The 19700-nt window shown below is 42.3% G+C and overlaps 1 protein-coding gene across 4 annotated transcripts in view; it reads right to left on the bottom strand.

Annotated features, from left to right (window-relative positions):
- The window catches only part of ZNF622 (zinc finger protein 622), a 29551-nt gene extending 10313 nt beyond the window's left edge, over positions 1-19238 (bottom strand). Inside the window, exons 1-8 of one of the 4 annotated variants that reach the window (XM_078779903.1) lie at positions 19120-19228; positions 15092-15231; positions 14009-14177; positions 13055-13396; positions 12502-12748; positions 5944-6195; positions 2937-3099; positions 2609-2727 (exon numbers count right to left, since the gene is read on the bottom strand). In XM_078779903.1, coding sequence (XP_078636029.1) covers positions 2609-2727; positions 2937-3099; positions 5944-6195; positions 12502-12748; positions 13055-13375 — 1102 coding nt within the window. In that variant the 5' untranslated portion in view covers positions 13376-13396; positions 14009-14177; positions 15092-15231; positions 19120-19228. Of the gene's footprint in view, positions 1-2608; positions 2728-2936; positions 3100-5943; positions 6196-12501; positions 12749-13054; positions 13397-14008; positions 14178-15091; positions 15232-18877 lie in introns of all 4 variants that reach the window. The other 3 variants (XM_068121890.2, XM_068121874.2, XM_068121882.2) reach the window with 3 other exon arrangements.
- Positions 19239-19700: the final 462 nt, after the last annotated feature.

The following is a 19700-nucleotide window of genomic DNA, read 5'->3' as shown; positions in this document are numbered from 1 at the left end:
AGAGAGCCAACCCCCACACAGGCCCCATTGTCACAGCCTCATATGGCCCAGCCATCTGTTTCAACCCCCACACAGGCCCCATTGTCACTGCCTCATACGGCCCAGCCACCTGTTCCTACCCCTACACAGGCCCCATTGCCTCATATGGCCCAGCCACCTGTTTCACCGCCTCGCCCATCTCAGGGGCCACATATCACGAGCAGCCCCATCAGTTCACCCGCCTTAGTGAATCCTCCACCACGGCGATCCCCCTGCCCGACAGGACCTAAAACACGGGTACCACGTGCCCTCGCTCGGCTCTTCCCTCACAACCAGGCTGGTTCCAAGGAGCTCCAGCCACCGAGCACTCCCCACCACCGTGGGCCAACCAGTGTGCCAGATGGACATTAACACTCCAGCTGTGTGACAATCAGTTTTTTACGTACCCTCAAAAACTTATCCCCAGGGGGGGGAGATAACTAACTATCATCCTTAGGTGTGTTACAGGTAGCCGTCATCCTTTTCCACACCCTCCCATCAGGCCTCCCAGGCATTTCGTCATAGGGGGGGGGGGGGGAAAGGAGAACATTGAACATTGTCCCAGTTGGGACCTTCACATTTATTATTTTGACTTTTGATTTGTAATAGAGATTAAGCTTTAGTGATTCGAAATGCTGTACACCTGCTTGTGTTGGAAAAGGATTTCACCCTTTGAAATAAAGAAGATGAAGGAAGATGTTGATTCTCATTTAACAGTGTAACTAGAACCGAAGAGAAAGTCATCAAAACAGTTATTTATAAACTGAGGTTTATGAACCTGGTTCAAGTCATGGAACCAATAAAGCACTGCACAGAACCAAGCAAATGCCACCACCAGGTAGGAACCAAGGATCCACCACCACCAGGTATGAATCAAGGAACCACCACTACAATCATTAGGTGTGAACCAAGGAACCACTGTACGGAACAAAGGAAATACCACCACCAGGTAGGAAACCAAGAACCACCACCACCAGGTAGGAACCATGAAACCACCATCACCAGGTAGGAACCAAGGAACCACCATCACCAGGTAGGAACCAAGGAACCACCATCACCAGGTAGGAACCAAGGAACCACCATCACCAGGTAGGAATCAAGGAACCACCATCACCAGTTAAGAATCAAGGAACCACCATCACCAGGTAGGAATCAAGGAACCACCATCACCAGGTAGGAACCAAGGAACCACCATCACCAGGTAGGAACCATGAAACCATCATCACGAGGTAGGAACCAAGGAACCACCACCACCAGGTAGGAACCAAGGAACCACCACCACCAGGTAGGAATCAAGGAACCACCATCACCAGGTAGGAACCATGAAACCATCATCACCAGGTAGGAACCAAGGAACCACCACCACCAGGTAGGAACCAAGGAACCACCACCACCAGGTAGGAATGAAGGAACCACCATCACCAGGTAGGAATCAAGGAACCACCATCACCAGGTAGGAATCAAGGAACCACCACCACCAGGTAGGAACCATGAAACCATCATCACCAGGTAGGAACCAAGGACCCACCACCACCAGGTAGGAACCAAGGAAATACCATAACTAGGTGTGAACCAATGAACCACTGTACAGAACCAAGGAACCACTGTACGGAACACCAAGGAAATACCACCAGGTGTGAACCAATGAAATACAGTTTGCAAAATACGATGGGAAAGTACAGAGCAGCACATCAAATTAATAGTTAATTGAATGCAGTTTCGTAAATTAATGGTCTCCTGGAGCATTGGTTACTTTTAGGGTTAGGATTAGGCTTCACTTAAACAAATAATTAAAAGGTATCACCAGCTTTGGGAATCCGAAGTCATCACAAGAATAACTAGAATCCGGGCACTCGGTAGAGCGCATACCTTCGCCGCAGCTACTGTTCTGTACTTGGCATGGGAGTGTATGCGATGTGAAACTTTATGTGAAATGTGATCGATTTTTAAAAATCAGAATTTGAGCAAATCTGTTTCATTCGTCTGTTAATATGCCTCCCCGATTGACAAATCTGCAATTTGAATTTCATTTGAGGTTGAAATGATCGCGGGAGATTGCGTTATAGTGATGACGTCCTGGATGGACATCTTCTTCTTCAGTCGCGCATAACTTTGAGTGAAATACGATCGAGTTAAAAATAGTCAGAATTTGAGCAAATCTGTTTCATTCGTTTGTTAATATGCCTCATCTATTGTCAAATCTGCAATTATAATTTTTTTTGAGGTTGAAATGATCGCGGGAGATCGCGTTATAGTGATGACGTCCTGGATGGACATCTTCTTCTTCAGTCGCTCATAACTTTGAGTGAAATACGATCGAGTTAAAAATAGTCAGAATTTGAGCAAATCTGTTTCCCAAAATCTAATCAAATGTGTCCCGTATAATAACCAATCATCCCACCAAATTTCATGCAATTCGGTTGAATACTTTTTGAGTTATGCGATTAACATACACACAGACAGACATACAAATAAATACACAGCGATCAAAACATAACCTTCCGCTTTTGCGAAGGTAACAACCAATTATTGTAGGTCATCACAGCTCTTCTCAAACTCCAAATTAATAGCTTGGGCTCAGTTTGCTTACCAGAAGGAAGCTGAAGTTCCATTGTATCTTCATCATATTTCAATAGAATGTCCTCTGCTTCTTCATCTTCATCATCAGAGTCTCCTGCTACACCACCTTTATAATCAGGATAGCTAGGCCTAAAGAGGGACATTATATAAACTTAAAAACAAAGTACATTTAACAATTAACTTCAAATCAATCAATTCAATTCAATTAACTTCAATGTAACTTCAAAACGTTTGATTATTGCAACAAAAAAATAAATAAAGGTTTACATTTACAAATGAAATAAATGCTGTATATACAACTCCATTAACCAAGAGCTGGAAAGTTTAAGTGCCCGAACCTGAAGTCAAAGAAGTCAGATAATTCCAGAAGTGCGTCTCCATCAGCGAAGACCTTGCAATGTCCCTTGTCACGCATATGACCCTGGACAGCCTCGAGTGTGTAGAACGAGCGACCGTTTTCATTGCACCACAGGCACACATTTCCCGCTCCCACCTTCTCTCCTGTGTTAACAAGGCAACACCATGGAGTTAAGCCATGAATCATCTTCAAACTCCAACTTCTTTCACACCTAGGTTAAACACAATCATGAGGGTGGGAATACAAGTGGGGAAAGAAAAGGAGAAGCAAAAAAGGAAAAAAAAAAAAAGACAAATTGAAGGACTGACATATAACCATTATTGCAAAAATGACAAAAATTATAACCTTCTTTCCGACGTATTGGAGATGTTTCTTACCCAGTCCAACACCTCTTCCATAACCAATCTTGATGGCACACCCAGCCTCAGGAACCTATCCATAACGAAGACCTATAATCCTTCTCCACACCATAAGCCAAGTATTGCAGAATATTCCATCATTGCAGCAGACCTCAGGTACGATCTTTTCTCCAACCAACTCCAACTCAGGAATTTATGACAACCAGTTTGACCCCCCACATGGCAATTCCTCCCGACACAGCAGTGAATGGATGCCCTGAACCACAAAGCAAGAGGTTGGAGGACATCTCTCTGGAAACATCTAGAGTCTAGAGCCTTTGACACCGTCTAGCATCCAGTCTTGATTTTTGAGTCATCTTATTTTGGTATTCAGATCCCCCTGCTCATGTGGTGGTCCGATTTCCTCTATGAGCGCATTACTGCAATATTATCCATTGGAGACCACCTTTCCCTTTGAAAGAATCCCAAAATGATAAATTTTTTTAATGGCAAAAAAAAAGAATAAGAAAACAAGAAGATGTCATGCGGAGCACGATACTTGCAAAATCTGCCCCCCACTCCTAAGAAAAAAAAATTCCATTGATACAGCAAATTGTCCATTTCATCAAGATTAAAATTGACAATCTTGATCAAAGCTCGGGTCAACAGGAAGAAAAGTGACGATTTTTCAGATGAAAAATGATGATTTTGTAAGGTTGACCTTGAGTTGACCTTTGACCTTTTGACCTCAAAAATATTTAGTTTCCCTATTTAGTGACTCAATGTACAAATGCTGTTCAATTTTCAAGTCAATTGGATGAAAATTGAGGATTTTAAAAACTTGGCCTATGTTGACCTCAAAAATAGTTGGTGGTTGAATTCAGTGACCAGATATGTAAATCCTCTTAGAATTTCAAGTCAATAGGATGAAAATTGAGAATTTTAGAAATTTGGCCTATGTTGACCTTTTGGCCTATGTTGACCTCAAATATACTTGGTGGTTGAATTCAGTGACCAGATATGCAAGTCCTCTTAGAATTTCAAGTCAATAGGATGAAAATTGAGGATTTTAGAAATTTGGCAAAGTTGGTGACCTTTGGCCTATGTTGACCTTTTGACCCCAAAAGCAATAGGCTTCTCAATTGGGACGACCTATACAACTTGGTGAAGTTTCGTGACGATCGGTTTCGAATTGTAATACCTATTTTGGTTTCAGAGAAGAAAGCAAATGCCTATTTTAGGAATCAAACCTGGATGCACTTTGACCCCCAGTAAACCCCCTTAGACCCCAATTTTTTTTAATGCCGTGAACAAACTTTAGTCACAACGTAACAAATATCATTTGTGCCAAATTTGGTCGCAATCCCATTCGTAGTTTCGGAGAAGAAGTTTCAGTGTTTACCGACGGACAGACTGACGACTTATGCGCCATCGCATAAGCTCCCCTGAACTTCGTTCCAGGTGAGCTAAAAAACATTTTGTTCGCACAATATTGATTTGCTTTAAATTGTGGTCATGAGGCAGACAGAAAATATACCCAGGAAACACCTTTAGACTTTTAAAATCCCCTTTTCTGTTTGCATACATGTTGAAAAGAAATAAATAAATCCTCTCCATATTTGCTGAAAAACTCGACGCCTGTGTTTGCTGAAAAACTGCACTTTGCCGAAAACACCTCAGGTCTGGCATTTTTAAATGAAAGAATCATGGTTCATGGAAGAATTAGAGGATGTTAGATGATAGGTCAACACTTTTGAGGGTAGGAGGTTTAAACAAACAAAAATAAAAACAGTTGGACAAAAGATGACAAGTTTTTAGTGGGGCAGATAAGGGAATGAAAAAAATGAATGAATGATCGTTTTAAGGCCATTTTCCCCGCTAAAGCGGGGGTTAGCCTTGTGGGCCCCATGACAATCATGGTTCCCTGTTTGAGGCAGTGTTTTTATGGCCGGATGCCCTTCCTGACGCCAACCCTTTGTCGCCTCTTACGATGTGCAGGGATACGGTGTACCTATTCTAAATCGGGGTACATACCGTGATCATTCATCCCAGCAAGCTGGTACTCAATTTGCCGACCTCGGAAGGATGACAGGCTGAGTCAACCCCCCTGGCGTTAATTCAGCGATCGACCGGGATTCGAACCCAGGATCCTAGGATCCCTAACCGCTAAGCCAACACCAGGCTCGTGTCCATATGTTTTCTACCTCTCCCACCTCCCCCCAAGCCCTCTCCCTCCCACATTTCTCTCGATGTCCCTGCTCTCAAATGTTGTGTTTGTGTCCTTCCCCCTCTCTCCCCATCTTGTCTACCGCTCCCCTTATTTTGTGTTTTATGTGCCGGTTTGTGTCGGTTTGACTTTTTGTGTGATTAATGTTAATGCAGATAAGGGAAATAAAAGGAAAACAAAGTGTTCAGAAAGCCTTGTGGGTGAATAGAATATATCATGAGTGGGGAATGGGGGGGGGGGGGCATCGCAAGATTATGGTAGATCACTATATGAAAGGAAGAGAATTGAATAACCACTTTTAGTAATCATTTTTTGCATAAACAGAAATACATTGGTCATCATCCTGATCCACTCTTTGCATCTTTGAGATAATTTAAGAATGAATTAACTAGTGTGAATGAGCAATGGAATATCAGGCTCACCAAGGTAACTCATGAGACCAGGAAGGTCCACCAAGTACTCCATATCTGGGATGAAGAAGCCATGGTCACATGACATGTGCGCCATATTCTCAGCAAGAGAGGCTGATAAGTGTGGGCAGAAGAGGCAAGTCGTGTTTGATAGGGCACCCTCACTCGCAGGAAGTTCAGCAGCCATTTCTTCATCATCATCTTCTTCATCATCATTTCCCCCTTCATCTTCAAAATCTACTTCTTCAAAGTCTTCCCACTCATCTTTGAATTCACAGCAAACATGTACAGATTATCTATACAAACCAGGTTAAGTGATATCGATTTTAAAATAAATTAATTTCAACACCTTGGTTTACCTACAGCACTGTGCAAAAGTTTGGATTATTTCCACTTTTGTTGTGCTATTCCCCATTAAACATTTGTGGGATGTTAAAAGTGTGCAATAATCGGTAGATAATTCAAATATGTGAAAGCAGATATAATGTCACAGTTACCACAAAGTATATAAAATAAATCAGGAAATTGAAAAAGTTTTAGTTTTGTGATAAATATTTTGACTGTTTTCAGAGACCCTGGGGAGGCACATGCCAATACATAAGGGAAATGTTGTGAGCACATGCCAATGTGAGCACATGCCAAAGGCACATGCCAATTCCACATATCAGTGGAAAGGGAAATGTGTTGTGTTTGTAGAAGATTTGAACCCCTTTGTGATTCTTCTCCATCTATATTCTCTCTGCCTTTATCTCCTCTACAGCTCTGCAGCGCATCCAGACATACTTTACAATGCTCAACGTTGCACTCAACATTATAAAACCAACATTACAAATCCAATGGAACAGCATCATAAAGCAGCATGAAGCCGCACAGCAGCAGATGGGCAAACCTCCAACAACAGCCTCAACTACCAATGCCCCACCTTGGTCTTCGAAAGCACTGCATGAGCTGTACTCCGCCAATAAACCACCTGAATACAAGATAGACCAATGACAGACAGACCACTCCAAGAGACCAAAGTGGCACTAGACCTAGAGTGTGTAGCTAGGAGCTGTTCAGTCCCCAAACCATGCCTCTTCCAGGGCCATGCAAGCTGGAATATTTGAGGGCTGACAAGTTGGTGCGTCTGGGTCTGGGGAAATTTCCGAGCAAAGACTGAACCTGTGAGGACGAGCGAGCTGGTGAACGTGGTACAGCAAAGGGCTGATGAGCGGACCGAGCAGCAGAGATTACCTTGGAGTGCCGGCCACAACACACCGATTTACACTATCTCTTGCTTTCCCTACGTCTATCCAATTCGTTCACTTTGAACACAGAGCATCAACAATAAGCCCTCATCCCTTTTAAAGCTGGGTTACTGACTCATTTCATACTTTCCTCGAAAACCCTACTGGCATTCACCATTTGCACCTCTCCCACAACTGCACACGACATCCTCTACCCTCCTCTTCTTCTTCTTTTTTCTCCCCCTTCCTATCTTTCATTGGGACCAACATGCAGGTGAGCCGGCTTGTGCCGGGTGAGCAAGAGGCTCAACCTAACCTCTCTCTCCTTACCTAGTTTCCTCAGAATGACTGAGGCACCTGTGTGTGTAGAACCTGCGACTAAGTTACTGACTAAGACTGGGCTTCTGTGCTCAGGGTAAGAGCTTTGTTTTGTGACACCGTTTGCCTTGTTTATACATGCATTTTTGCTAAGCCTTATAAACCGTTTCCCAAACTGCTCGATTGTCCTTTTCCATTGGTTAGAACATAGTGTGTGATTAGTGACAGCAAGTTCAGCTCCACCATTTTATGGTTAGACATTAGCCAACATTCCACTTGCGGTATCGCTTGGGCGTTTTGATCAATACCAGTGGAGCATTGGGATGCACAGTCCTTATCTGGGGTGATTAATTTGCCGGGAAGGTAAAGCGAGATTTGTATGCTGGGCCGTACCTAAATTAAGTCTTAGACAGCGTCTGTGGTTGCTTAGCAACTTGCCATGCTGCAGAGTTATCTGCGGTTCGTCAGCTTCAGGGTCATCGGCCAGAAAGTATGTCCGATAACTCACATCGTAACCCCTTCCGACACGAACCCATAACAATATTATTACCTCCACCACCGAAGGTGAACAGAGGTTATCTTTTCACCCCTGTCTGTGTGTGAGCAGGACATCTTAAAAAGTTGTGTACAAATTCAGACAAAATTTGGTGCGCGACAATGATGAATTGATTAGATTTTAATGAAGATAAAAAATTTTTAAGGATTCTTCACCATCGAGAGAAGGCTGACATGATGTGCTAGAGCTGGAGGTGGCACACTCAGCCTGGGTTCAAATCTCAGTGCAGCTATAAACTGTCATCCCGGTGTTTCACAAGCAGGTTGTTTCACCAATGTATGTGCCGTCCCTTGGATGAACATTAAACAGGCATCACATCTGCCAGCATTCAGACATGAACGATCATATGGTTTCCTTTGCGAAGAGGAGGTGAGCTAGCACCGGTACAATGGCCAAATTACAAGTTTCCGCCCTAACCTACAGGGGGCATTGCCACGATGTTCCCAGCAATGATGCAAACTACCAGCTGCATGCTGCACACAAAAATGATAATGATGATGATATGTTGAGGTCTACGCTGGAGATTTTGAGCTGTTATCAAGCTTCAATTATAAAAGATGCTCCAACGGTGTGGTATTAAATCAAAGACCAATTTGAAATACATACTCCATTAACAAAAAGGCAGGGGCGATTCAAATTTATGCATACATGAGGGGTATAATGGGCTGGTCGTAGATGGAGGGGGAAAAACACATCTCCTATATTTGCCAATACAATAAATGGCCCCCAAATATATTTTGTGCCACGACTAATAGTAATAACTAGCCGAAACCCGTGGAACATCCACGGAAGGGAGGATGTAGTGTATGGATAGAGTGTACCATTATGGATGGCATAGGGGATTTGCTTGTCCGAGTAAGAGTTAGGAAGAAAGATGAGAATGAAGAGTGCGTATATGAACAACGTATTTATTGCAATCTACTTAAATGACAACGCTACGACATACTTTTGAAAATATCACGTACCGTCTCGAAGTCAATGCCATCCTTTTATCTCTTCGTATACAACTCACTGATTTCTACCTTATCGTGAACAGGGTAAAGCCTACTTTGATAATCATGAACGGTGGCAGATGCAGGAGTTGGTGAAACGAAAGGGGGGGGGGGGGGGCTGATCATGACCTACCCGACGCCACATGGCCTACGCCATTTGTTGAGATCATGGCCACAACGGAAACACAACAACTGGATAGGTAGTGCTTAGGCCTACGTTTCGTCACTCGGCGAAGTACACTTTTTTAAAAGCTTTCGCCTTCGCCCAGCAATACGATGGTGTCGTAAGATGGCGTCGTATCGGCCGATAATCGGATGCTTTTGGGTCCCAAAGTCGGCGAATTCAGATTTTTTGAGTATGGCTGTACGTGATAAACAAAGAGCGCGGTTCGTAGATGGAAAATGCATTCGTGCCGTGGGCATCGGGTCACTGGGTGCGGCGTAAAAGGGATAACAAAGTCGTTATATAGATATAGATAGATATAGATATAGATTATTAATAAAGGCCTCAAGACCTATTCAACTTGAATTAAAAAACGCGACATTTCAGCTATTCAAGAACACATTTGTAACCTGTCAATCAAAAAGGAAAATGTTTTGTTGATCGTCTTCTCAACAAAACGTGTCGACAAAACCAAAGGAATATTCAGGATTTTCACAAAATCACAACTTGAAAGATACGCCAAAAACCTGAGGTGAATTCCGGTGATGCAGTCATCTTCTTCATCTGCGTCTCATTTTCTTCATGTGAAAATGAATCGATTTAAAATTCCATAGAACTCTGTCGTTTATGTATATTTTTATTTTATTACATTCACGTAGTTTCACATTCTTGACTTCGTGGAGCTTCAATCTTTTGTGGTTTAAAAAAATAAAATAAAGATGGATTCTTCTTCAGCACATCGCATTGCATTCTCTTCCTGTGAAACTGTTTCATAGAACTGTGTCGTTTATGTATATTTTTAATTTTATTACATTCACGTAGTTTCACATTCTTGACTTCGTGGAGCTTCAATCTTTGGTGGTTTAAAAAAATAAAATAAAGATGGATTCTTCTTCATCACATCGCATCGCATTCTCTTCCTGTGAAACTGTTTCATAGAACTGTGTCGTTTATGTATATTTTTATTTTATTACATTCACGTAGTTTCACTTTCTTGACTTTGTGGAGCTTCAATCTTTTGTGGTTCAAAAAAATAAAATAAAGATGGATTCTTCTTCATCGTATCGCATTCTCTTCCTGTGAAACTGTTTCATAGAACTGTGTCGTTTATGTACATTTTTAGCCGCGTTGCAGACGCTGCTCATAGAGTGCCCTCTGCTGTTGTTGTTGTTACCACTGCTTCTTCTTCTTCTTCTTCTTGTTCTTGCAGAGAAGACAAAACCTCAGAGCTCCACCCATTCTGGGAACCATAGCTCCACCCATTTTGGGAGAGGCTTCATATAAACAAATATCCACCATTTTATTAACTCGCATAGCTTTGAGGCCTGTTTTGTAGGCCCGTGGTGTCTTCCTCTCTCACACAGTTTTCTTTCAAATCAAATTCGATATATCATTTCATTTTTCACAGTCGCTAACATAGTTTTAGACTCGGTTGAAAAAGAACGGGAAGAAAATCCGATGAAAGTTGCCCTTTATAGAACGAAATGAATTCTCAAAGGCCTGTAACTTCAAGTCCATTGAGATATTTTTTTTTTTTAATCGCGGCATGCTCAGTCATACACCGCTCGAAATAAGAGACGGGAAAATGCCGAGATATATATATTTTGTTTAAATCGTGGCATGCTCAGTCATACACCGCCCGAAATAACAGACGGGAAAATGCCGAGATATATTAAAAATTCGTCCATTTGATGACAATCGTCACGATGAAATATTTAATTTATACGTCGTCACAATAATGTGGAGAGAGGAGCATAGCTTCGTTCACGTGTCGCCACATACGGGAAATTGCCGAGATATATATTTTTTTTACATCGCGGCATGGTCAGTCATACACCGCCTGAAATAACAGACGGGAAAATGCCGAGATATATTAAAAATTCGTCCATTTGATGACAATAATGTGGAGAGAGGAGCATAGCTTCGTTCACGTGTCGCCACACACGGGAAATTGCCGAGATATATATTTTTTTCAATCGCGGCATGGTCAGTCATACACCGCCTGAAATAACAGACGGGAAAATGCCGAGATATATTAAAAATTCGTCGCCACACACGGGAAATTGCCGAGATATATTTTCACTTTGCACAAAAATAACATCAAGTAATCAAATCAATAGGAATGTCCTGTGCTTATAACATCGACGTTATAGGCACAGCTGCATCTAGGCATTGTGTAGCATCGACGCGGCTTTTGTTTTAATTAAAACTTTTTGTACTTGTTGCACTTGTTATTTTATTACATTCACGTAGTTTCACATTCTTGACTTCGTGGAGCTTCAATCTTTTGTGGTTCAAAAAAATAAAATAAAGATGGATTCTTCTTCATCGCCTCGCATTCTCTTCCTGTGAAACTGTTTCTCCATTTAACGTTTCCAAAATCAAAACTTCAAAAACTTCTTCACTTCGATTCGAATGACGATAAAGACGTTTCCTTATATATCCTAATTTAAAATGTTCAAGGGAATAAAAAGACGATTTGGTTCACACCACTCGACTGTCCAATCAGCGGACGGCTCGCATCGCCTTCGCCCAGCAGACGCCAATACGATGGTGTCGTAAGATGGCGTCGTATCGGCCGATAATCGGATGCTTTTGGGTCCCAAAGTCGGCGAATTCAGATTTTTCGAGTATGGCTGTACGTGATAAACAAAGAGCGCGGTTCGTAGATGGAAAATGCATTAGTGCCGTGGGCATGGGGTCACTGGGTGCGGCGTAAAAGGGATAACAAAGTCGAGTCCTTACGGTATTATTATATAGATGCCCCGTCTGCAGCAGGGGTCAGTAAACCACTTGCAGGGCATGCGTCCAGGCTAACATCGCAAGTCGGGGATTTTCTTTTTTTGTGCCCACGACCAGACCCCTGGGTACGACCAACACATATGAAAAATTTGGTGGAGAGCCAGACTGAGAAACCATTCCGGTGCAGCTTTAATGGTAAATTTTGGGAGACTGTTAAAATTGGTAATGGTCTCCTGTTAGGAGACTGGTGGAGACTGGTGGAGACTGGTGTTAGGAGACTCTCTTAGAGACTGGTGGAATTAACAATACTACTTGGGGCCTGGCAGATTATATTTCTATTTGCGAAATTTTCTGGGAGTTTCAAGGACTTTCTGGTAATGGAAAATGCTTATTCATTTTTCCAGGAATTTCAAGGAATTTCAAACGACTGTGCGAACCCTGCTCATGCACAGTAGGGAGGTGGTTTGGCTAACAAACAGGTTCAGCGCAAAAAATATCACAAACATCCAAGTATAGAAAGCAAATATTAACCATCAGAGTCTGCAGAAAGACAGAATTGAGAAAAAAAAGTACCTTCATCCTCATCTGTCCCAGATGCTTTGTGTTCTGTGTGCTCCTTCAGATGCAACTTGGCAGCCTGCTTCTCAAGCCATACCAGACGTGGTGGCTTTTGTCTACGTTTCTTCGTCCGAGTCTCACCTTCTACAGGTGCTCCCGGAGGTTTCTGTGCACCTTTAGCCATGGCCTGTTGGATTGCCTTGTTAATGCCATCATCAGCAAGCACCACATCTTGGCCATTTTCTATGTTCTTCTTGTTTACCTGCAACCAAAAGGTGAAAACTGGATGTGTTGCATTCGACTTCAAACAAAGATGCAAGAAACCACAGTAGGAACACAAGAATATAAATTGTTATTGGTGGGTAAAAGCAGGTATTAAAAATGGAGGGGTAGTGTTGGGGGGGGGGGGGGATGTAGTGTGTAGGAGAGGGGGGAAAAGTACTTCTTCCCAATTTCTTTCCAAAACCCAAACAACTTTAAATTCTGCAAACATCGATAAATAAATAAAATTAAAATAAACTTTCTTACAGTTCACATTCTGACAAAATCATGATCCATTCTGTCACACCTGTGATTGCACAGCCCGATTTCCAAGCTTCCTGAAGGCTGTCTCTGCCTGACGGTGTTTTTGTGAGCCCAGGTGGTTATTGAATGTATTGGTTGATGCAAAGGTCTTTCCACACAAGGCACAGCATTGTACAGGCTCCGGGCCTGTCGTGGCTGTTCGCTGAGCCAGAACCTTCTCCTGAAAGACCTCCGCAGTAACGGGCTGCAAGTTCGCTACTTTTCTCTTAAGATTGTAACGATGCCAATCCGACTTGTAGTGTGCACGCTGCAGCTCCGCACTCGAGAAAACAACACGGCAAGTAATGCAAGTGAGTGCAGACATGTTGGAAAGCTACTTGCAAGCCTGGCAGGGAATACAGTGGGGATGGGGAGCAGGAGGAGACAATAGCAATAATAACAAGAACAACACTCAGTAGAGAGCATACCTCCCTCCACCAGGTGAACAGTTTACGTTTTGTATCCCAGAGTAGACCAGAAAACCACAATACAGAATTACATTTAATCAAAATCATCCGTCCACAACTTTTTTAGATATCCTGCTTTGTATCGTTTTTGGCCATATCTCCCAATCGTGAAGAATCACTTCAAATTCTACTACCCGGATCCGGATCTTCAATTCAAATTTGAATCGATCTAGTTTGAACTCGTCCATAACATGTCGGTGGACACAGAAAACAAAGCAAGGGTAATTGGCAAGCTCTATTCATAACCTAGGCACAAGAATTGGGTCTGACGGCTGATGGCAACAAAGATTGCATGCTAAGTGATTGATAACAATATCAAACAGGATTGCAGGGTGGCCGAGAGGAATGCACACTCTCCTCAAAGCTGTCTAGCCTGGGGTTGAATGTCATCCCAGCTACAAACTACCATCCAGGTGTTTCGGGCAGAGCGATTCATCAATGTGTGTGCCATCCCTCGGATGGACGTTAAATGGGGTGTCCCATCTACTGACCTTAGTTGGTTGATGTCAAAGATCTCGCAGTATCTTTCATGAAGAGTAGGCGAATTTTCACCTTCCCCAACACCTTCCCTATCCAAATTCCTTCCCTAACCAGCAGAGGGCACTGTATCAGTGGCACAGCCACGATCTCAGCCAATGGGTGCTACCCCACAGCCTTGTGCTGCACACAAAAGAAGATGAAGACAATATCAAACGATAGAAAAACGGATGAAACAGGTGATGTCATAGATATAAAGACAAGTAGAATTAGAAATGTTTAAATAGACAGGACACAATCCAAAGAACACAGGAATGGACTAAAACACAATACAAAGATCCTGGACTCGGACACACGATCTAAAGAGCACTTAGACACAGATTTTTTTTTTTCATTATAATAAACCGTTTGTACAATCTATTGTGCTCACATTGCATAAGACACTGTCTATCAAACAAAGATTTTCAATGCCATATGATTGTAAGACCATGGAGACAGAGCACGAGTTGTACACGAAGGCCAAATTACAAACCCGAGGGAAGGGACAAAATGAAACCTCTCCCAAACAAGGGGACCAGCTAAGCGCATGACCAGGCAAGCAGTCAAGAACGTAGGCCTTGTGGCGGGAAAAATCCCATTAAAAAACAACAAAAAAAACCAGACAAGTCAGGAGACGACGATGGTTCACGAGCGAGCGGTATTCAATGACAATGCTCAATGAGCAATGTTGAGATTAGTTAGCTACACAATACCGAAAATTCGGTTCGATTCCGACAACTTTGAAAATTTGACCTTTGTGACCTTCAAAGGTAAACGGTCGAAGATTCTGAAATTTGTTGGAAAACTTGTATTTCATGATGTATGTGATAATATAAGATCATGCACGACATTTCACCCAATCAGGAAACGAACAATGTAATAAAACCATCAAAAATCGACTTTTCTAAATTTCGTGACCTTGTGACCTTGACCTTGGGGCGAAAATGAAAAATAGAGCTCCGTGGGGCTAGACACATGCCATTGGCCTAACCAAATACCGAAACCCCTGTCAGATTCCACCAACTCCCTCGGAGAAGATGTAGCTTGAACTCGATTACCCCGTAAAAAGACATCTTTTTCGGGCGTGGCTCCGCTCATAATGGGCGCAATACGCCCACTCCAGGCAGGACACAACTAGATCACGATATCAACCTCCCACCCAAGTTTCATCAAGATCGGATGATATCGGGTAGTTATGCTGCGGACAGACAGACAGCCGCACACCCATGATGAATATAGTGGTCACTTGATAACTCGTGAACCAAAAACTTGTATTTCATGATGTATGTGATAATATAAGATCATGTACGACATTTCACCCTGTCAGGAAGCGAACAATTAAATAAAACCATCAAAAATCGACTTTTCTAAATTTCGTGAACTTGTGACCTTGACCTTGGGGCGAAAATTAAAAATAGAGCTCCGTGGGGCTAGACACATGACATTAGCCTAACCAAATATCGAAACCCCCTGTCAGATTCCAACAAACCCCTCGGAGAAGATGTAGCTTGAACTCGATTACCCCCTAAAAAGACATCTTTTTTGGGCGTGGCTCTGCCCACAATGGGCGCAATATGCCCACTCCAGGCAGGACACAACTAGATCATGATATCAACCTCCCACCCAAGTTTCATCAAGATCGGATGATATCGGGTAGTTATGCTGCGGACAGACAGACAGACGCACACCCATGACGAATATAGTGGTCACTTGATAACTCGTGAACCAATATACCGTTTTTAGCCTTATCACACAATGGTGAACAATCACTTAAACAATTGTCGGATCCAGATCTTCACCAAAATCAAATCAATTTGTCCTTGTCAAACACCCAACTCATCCACGAAGTTTCATCCGAATCTCTCCACAACTTTTTTAACATCATGCTATACTGCATGTCGTTTTTGGCCCTATCACTTAATGGTGAAGAATCACTTCAAAAAAAAAAAAAATTTCGTATCCGAATCCATATTGAGATCTTCACCAAAATCGAAACGATTAGTCCTTGTCACACACCCAACCTATCCACCAAGTTTTGTCCAAATCCGTCCATAACCTTTTGAGATATCCTGCTATATGTCGGTTTTGGCCCTATCACCCAATGGTGAAGAATCACTTAAAAATTATAGTAGCCGGATCCGGATCTGAATCTTCACCAAAATCGAATCATTTCGTCCTTGTCACATACACTACCCCACTGCTAAATTTTGTCCAAATCCGTCCACAACTTTTTGAGATACCCTGCTACGCATCGTTTTTGGCCCCATCTCCCAATGGTGAAGAATCATTTTTTAAATTATAGTAGCCGGATCCGGATCCGGATCGTCACCAAAATCGAATAATTTCGTCGTTGTCACATACACTACCTCGTTGCCAAATTTGGTCCGAATCTTGTCCAACTTTTTGAGATATTTTGTTCACAAACGGACAGACAGACAGGGGTGAAAACATAACCTCCATCCACCATTGGTGGCGGAGGTAATTAATCTGTAAACATTTCTGAAAAACAATTTCCACTTTGACGTTATGGTGTGTTATGTGTGGATCAGAGCCAAAAAATCTCAATTAAAACAATTTTTATTTCAGGCTGCAACACAACAAAATGTGAAAAGCTCAAGGGGTGTGAATACTTTCTGAAGACACTGTGCAAATAAAATTGAAAGAAAGAATACTTTGAACCAATGACTAATAAAAAAAAGAATCAAAATGCTACTACCAACATGAAACTCTCAGTTTCCTTAAAAAGTACAACATTTGGTGTGTTTTAGCAGCCAACACTTGGGAATTCCTGCTCCATTTCAATTTGTTATTAATCATTATCCCAAAATTATTTTGTTCAGGGAGTTGTTCGATACTATGGTCTTGAATGATCAAAGGGGTCATGATCACCTGCTAGGCGTCGAAAAAAAAAAAATCAGTTCCTTTGCCTTGTTGACATTAAGAACTAAATAATGACAGTCACACCAGTCTACCAACTTAACTTAGTTCACATATTCATTGTTATCATTGAGTAATAACCCACTAATTACTGTATCAGCATATTTGATAATACTACAATTAGGTCTTTAACTGCAGCAGTCACCCTTAACTGCAGCAGTCACCCTTAACTGCAGCAGTCACCTTTAACTGCAGCAGTCACCTTTAACTGCAGCAGTCACCTTTAACTGCAGCAGTCACCTTTAACTGCAGCAGTCACCTTTAACTGCAGCAGTCACCCTTAACTGCAGCAGTCACCTTTAACTGCAGCAGTCACCTTTAACTGCAGCAGTCACCCTTAACTGCAGCAGTCACCTTTAACTGCAGCAGTCACCTTTAACTGCAGCAGTCACCTTTAACTGCAGCAGTCACCTTTAACTGCAGCAGTCACCCTTAACTGCAGCAGTCACCTTTAACTGCAGCAGTCACCCTTAACTGCAGCAGTCACCCTTAACTGCAGCAGTCACCTTTAACTGCAGCAGTCACCCTTAACTGCAGCAGTCACCCTTAACTGCAGCAGTCACCCTTAACTGCAGCAGTCACCCTTAATTGCAGCAGTCACCCTTAACTGCAGCAGTCACCCTTAACTGCAGCAGTCACCCTTAACTGCAGCAGTCACCCTTAACTGCAGCAGTCACCCTTAACTGCAGCAGTCACCCTTAACTGCAGCAGTCACCCTTAACTGCAGCAGTCACCTTTAACTGCAGCAGTCACCTTTAACTGCAGCAGTCACCTTTAACTGCAGCAGTCACCTTTAACTGCAGCAGTCACCTTTAACTGCAGCAGTCACCTTTAACTGCAGCAGTCACCTTTAACTGCAGCAGTCACCTTTAACTGCAGCAGTCACCTTTAACTGCAGCAGTCACCTTTAACTGCAGCAGTCACCCTTAACTGCAGCAGTCACCCTTAACTGCAGCAGTCACCCTTAATTGCAGCAGTCACCCTTAACTGCAGCAGTCACCCTTAACTGCAGCAGTCACCCTTAACTGCAGCAGTCACCCTTAACTGCAGCAGTCACCCTTAACTGCAGCAGTCACCCTTAACTGCAGCAGTCACCCTTAACTGCAGCAGTCACCTTTAACTGCAGCAGTCACCTTTAACTGCAGCAGTCACCTTTAACTGCAGCAGTCACCTTTAACTGCAGCAGTCACCTTTAACTGCAGCAGTCACCTTTAACTGCAGCAGTCACCTTTAACTGCAGCAGTCACCTTTAACTGCAATAAGGACACCATTGTCCAAGATTGATTGATACGTGTGAACACCGGGGCGAGCCAGAACCTTCCCCTCCTGCCGAAGTGTTTTGCCTCGCGGCTCTGAAAACACAATTTAAATTCAAAAGAGGAAGAAGAATGACGCACCCAGCATTCCTCATGGTAGCTGTTTAAGCCCCACTCTAATCTAATATCATGCATGATCAACGATACTGATACAGCCTCTCCATCAGGATCCGCTTGCGGATGACGTCATTGCCATGTGGACTTGGAGCACGGGAGCAGAAACCCACATTTTACGGGCAAACACCATGCTGATGTTTGTAGGATCGAGCATTGCGCCAAAATTGGGGAGCAACTATTTCTAGATCAAAGTCCAAAGTCATATCGACGCTCGGATACTATAACTGTATTCTGTTGGGCGATAAATCTGAATCATGCCCAGGTTCAATAAATATATCATTTTCCATCAAAACATGAATCTAAAATAGTTAATCTTCACGGATTAAAGACGTTAAGAGAACGAATCGACAAACTGGCTGTTAAAACGTGACAGCTTTTAAACATCAGGTGAGGTACAAGGCCAAAGTACAAGCATACAAGCGCATAGCCTTGCTCGGCCAAGGCCAAGGCCAGCGCCACTAGCATTGTCCGTACCAGTAATCGAGGACATGTATCGTTTACCTCAGGATTAATGATGCTTCAACACGGAGCACAACACCCGCGCTTAATATTAATAACAGCCTTCCACGTAAACGCACCACACGTCTACCAAGTACATACGCTCTCTCTCAGCACTATAGTGTTCGCAATTCGCATGTATTACGACTATCAACGCATCAACCTTCGCAAATTATGCCTTGCTTCTTTTATATCCATATATATCAGTGAAATCCTACCTCCTTTCTGTGAAAAGGCTAATTCAATGCTTGTTCTGTGAAAATATAACTTTAGCGATCACAACTGAAGATGGTAGAAACCAGTCGTGCTAATATTTCTCATCGCTATACCCTACTGTATAAAATCATGAAAATATATTATTATTTTATTATTGCTATTATTATTGTTGTTGTTTTTGTTTTATACGTCCAGCATCTAAACTGGGTTTATAAGAATGAAATATATTATTATTTTATTAATAAAATTGTTGTTGTTGTTGTTTTAGTTTTATAAATCCAGCATCTAAACTGAGTTTATAAGAACGTGCTTCCGGTATGCTATTAGTATTTTTGTATTGTACGTTTCTTACGCAGAATACTTGGTGAATACTAAAAAATCGTGTTTAAACTTTTTGCTTTTAAAGTTGAATATGTTAGGCCTATCAGTTGATTTATCTTTTTTTAGATCAATTATTGTAGTTTTTAATTTCTTATGTGATTTTTAATTTTCATTTAATATTATTATTTATTTTTATTTTAGCGCGGTGTATAGGTAACGACTGTATTTTGATATTAAATTTTTGGGCGGAGGTGGGGGGGGA

The sequence above is a fragment of the Myxine glutinosa genome, chromosome 1, assembly GCF_964187855.1.
Source record: "Myxine glutinosa chromosome 1, kmMyxGlut1.1, whole genome shotgun sequence".
Classification (NCBI taxonomy): domain Eukaryota; kingdom Metazoa; phylum Chordata; class Myxini; order Myxiniformes; family Myxinidae; genus Myxine; species Myxine glutinosa.
The sequence above is the reverse complement of the archived record's forward strand: the minus strand, read 5'-3'. Positions and strand labels throughout refer to the sequence as shown.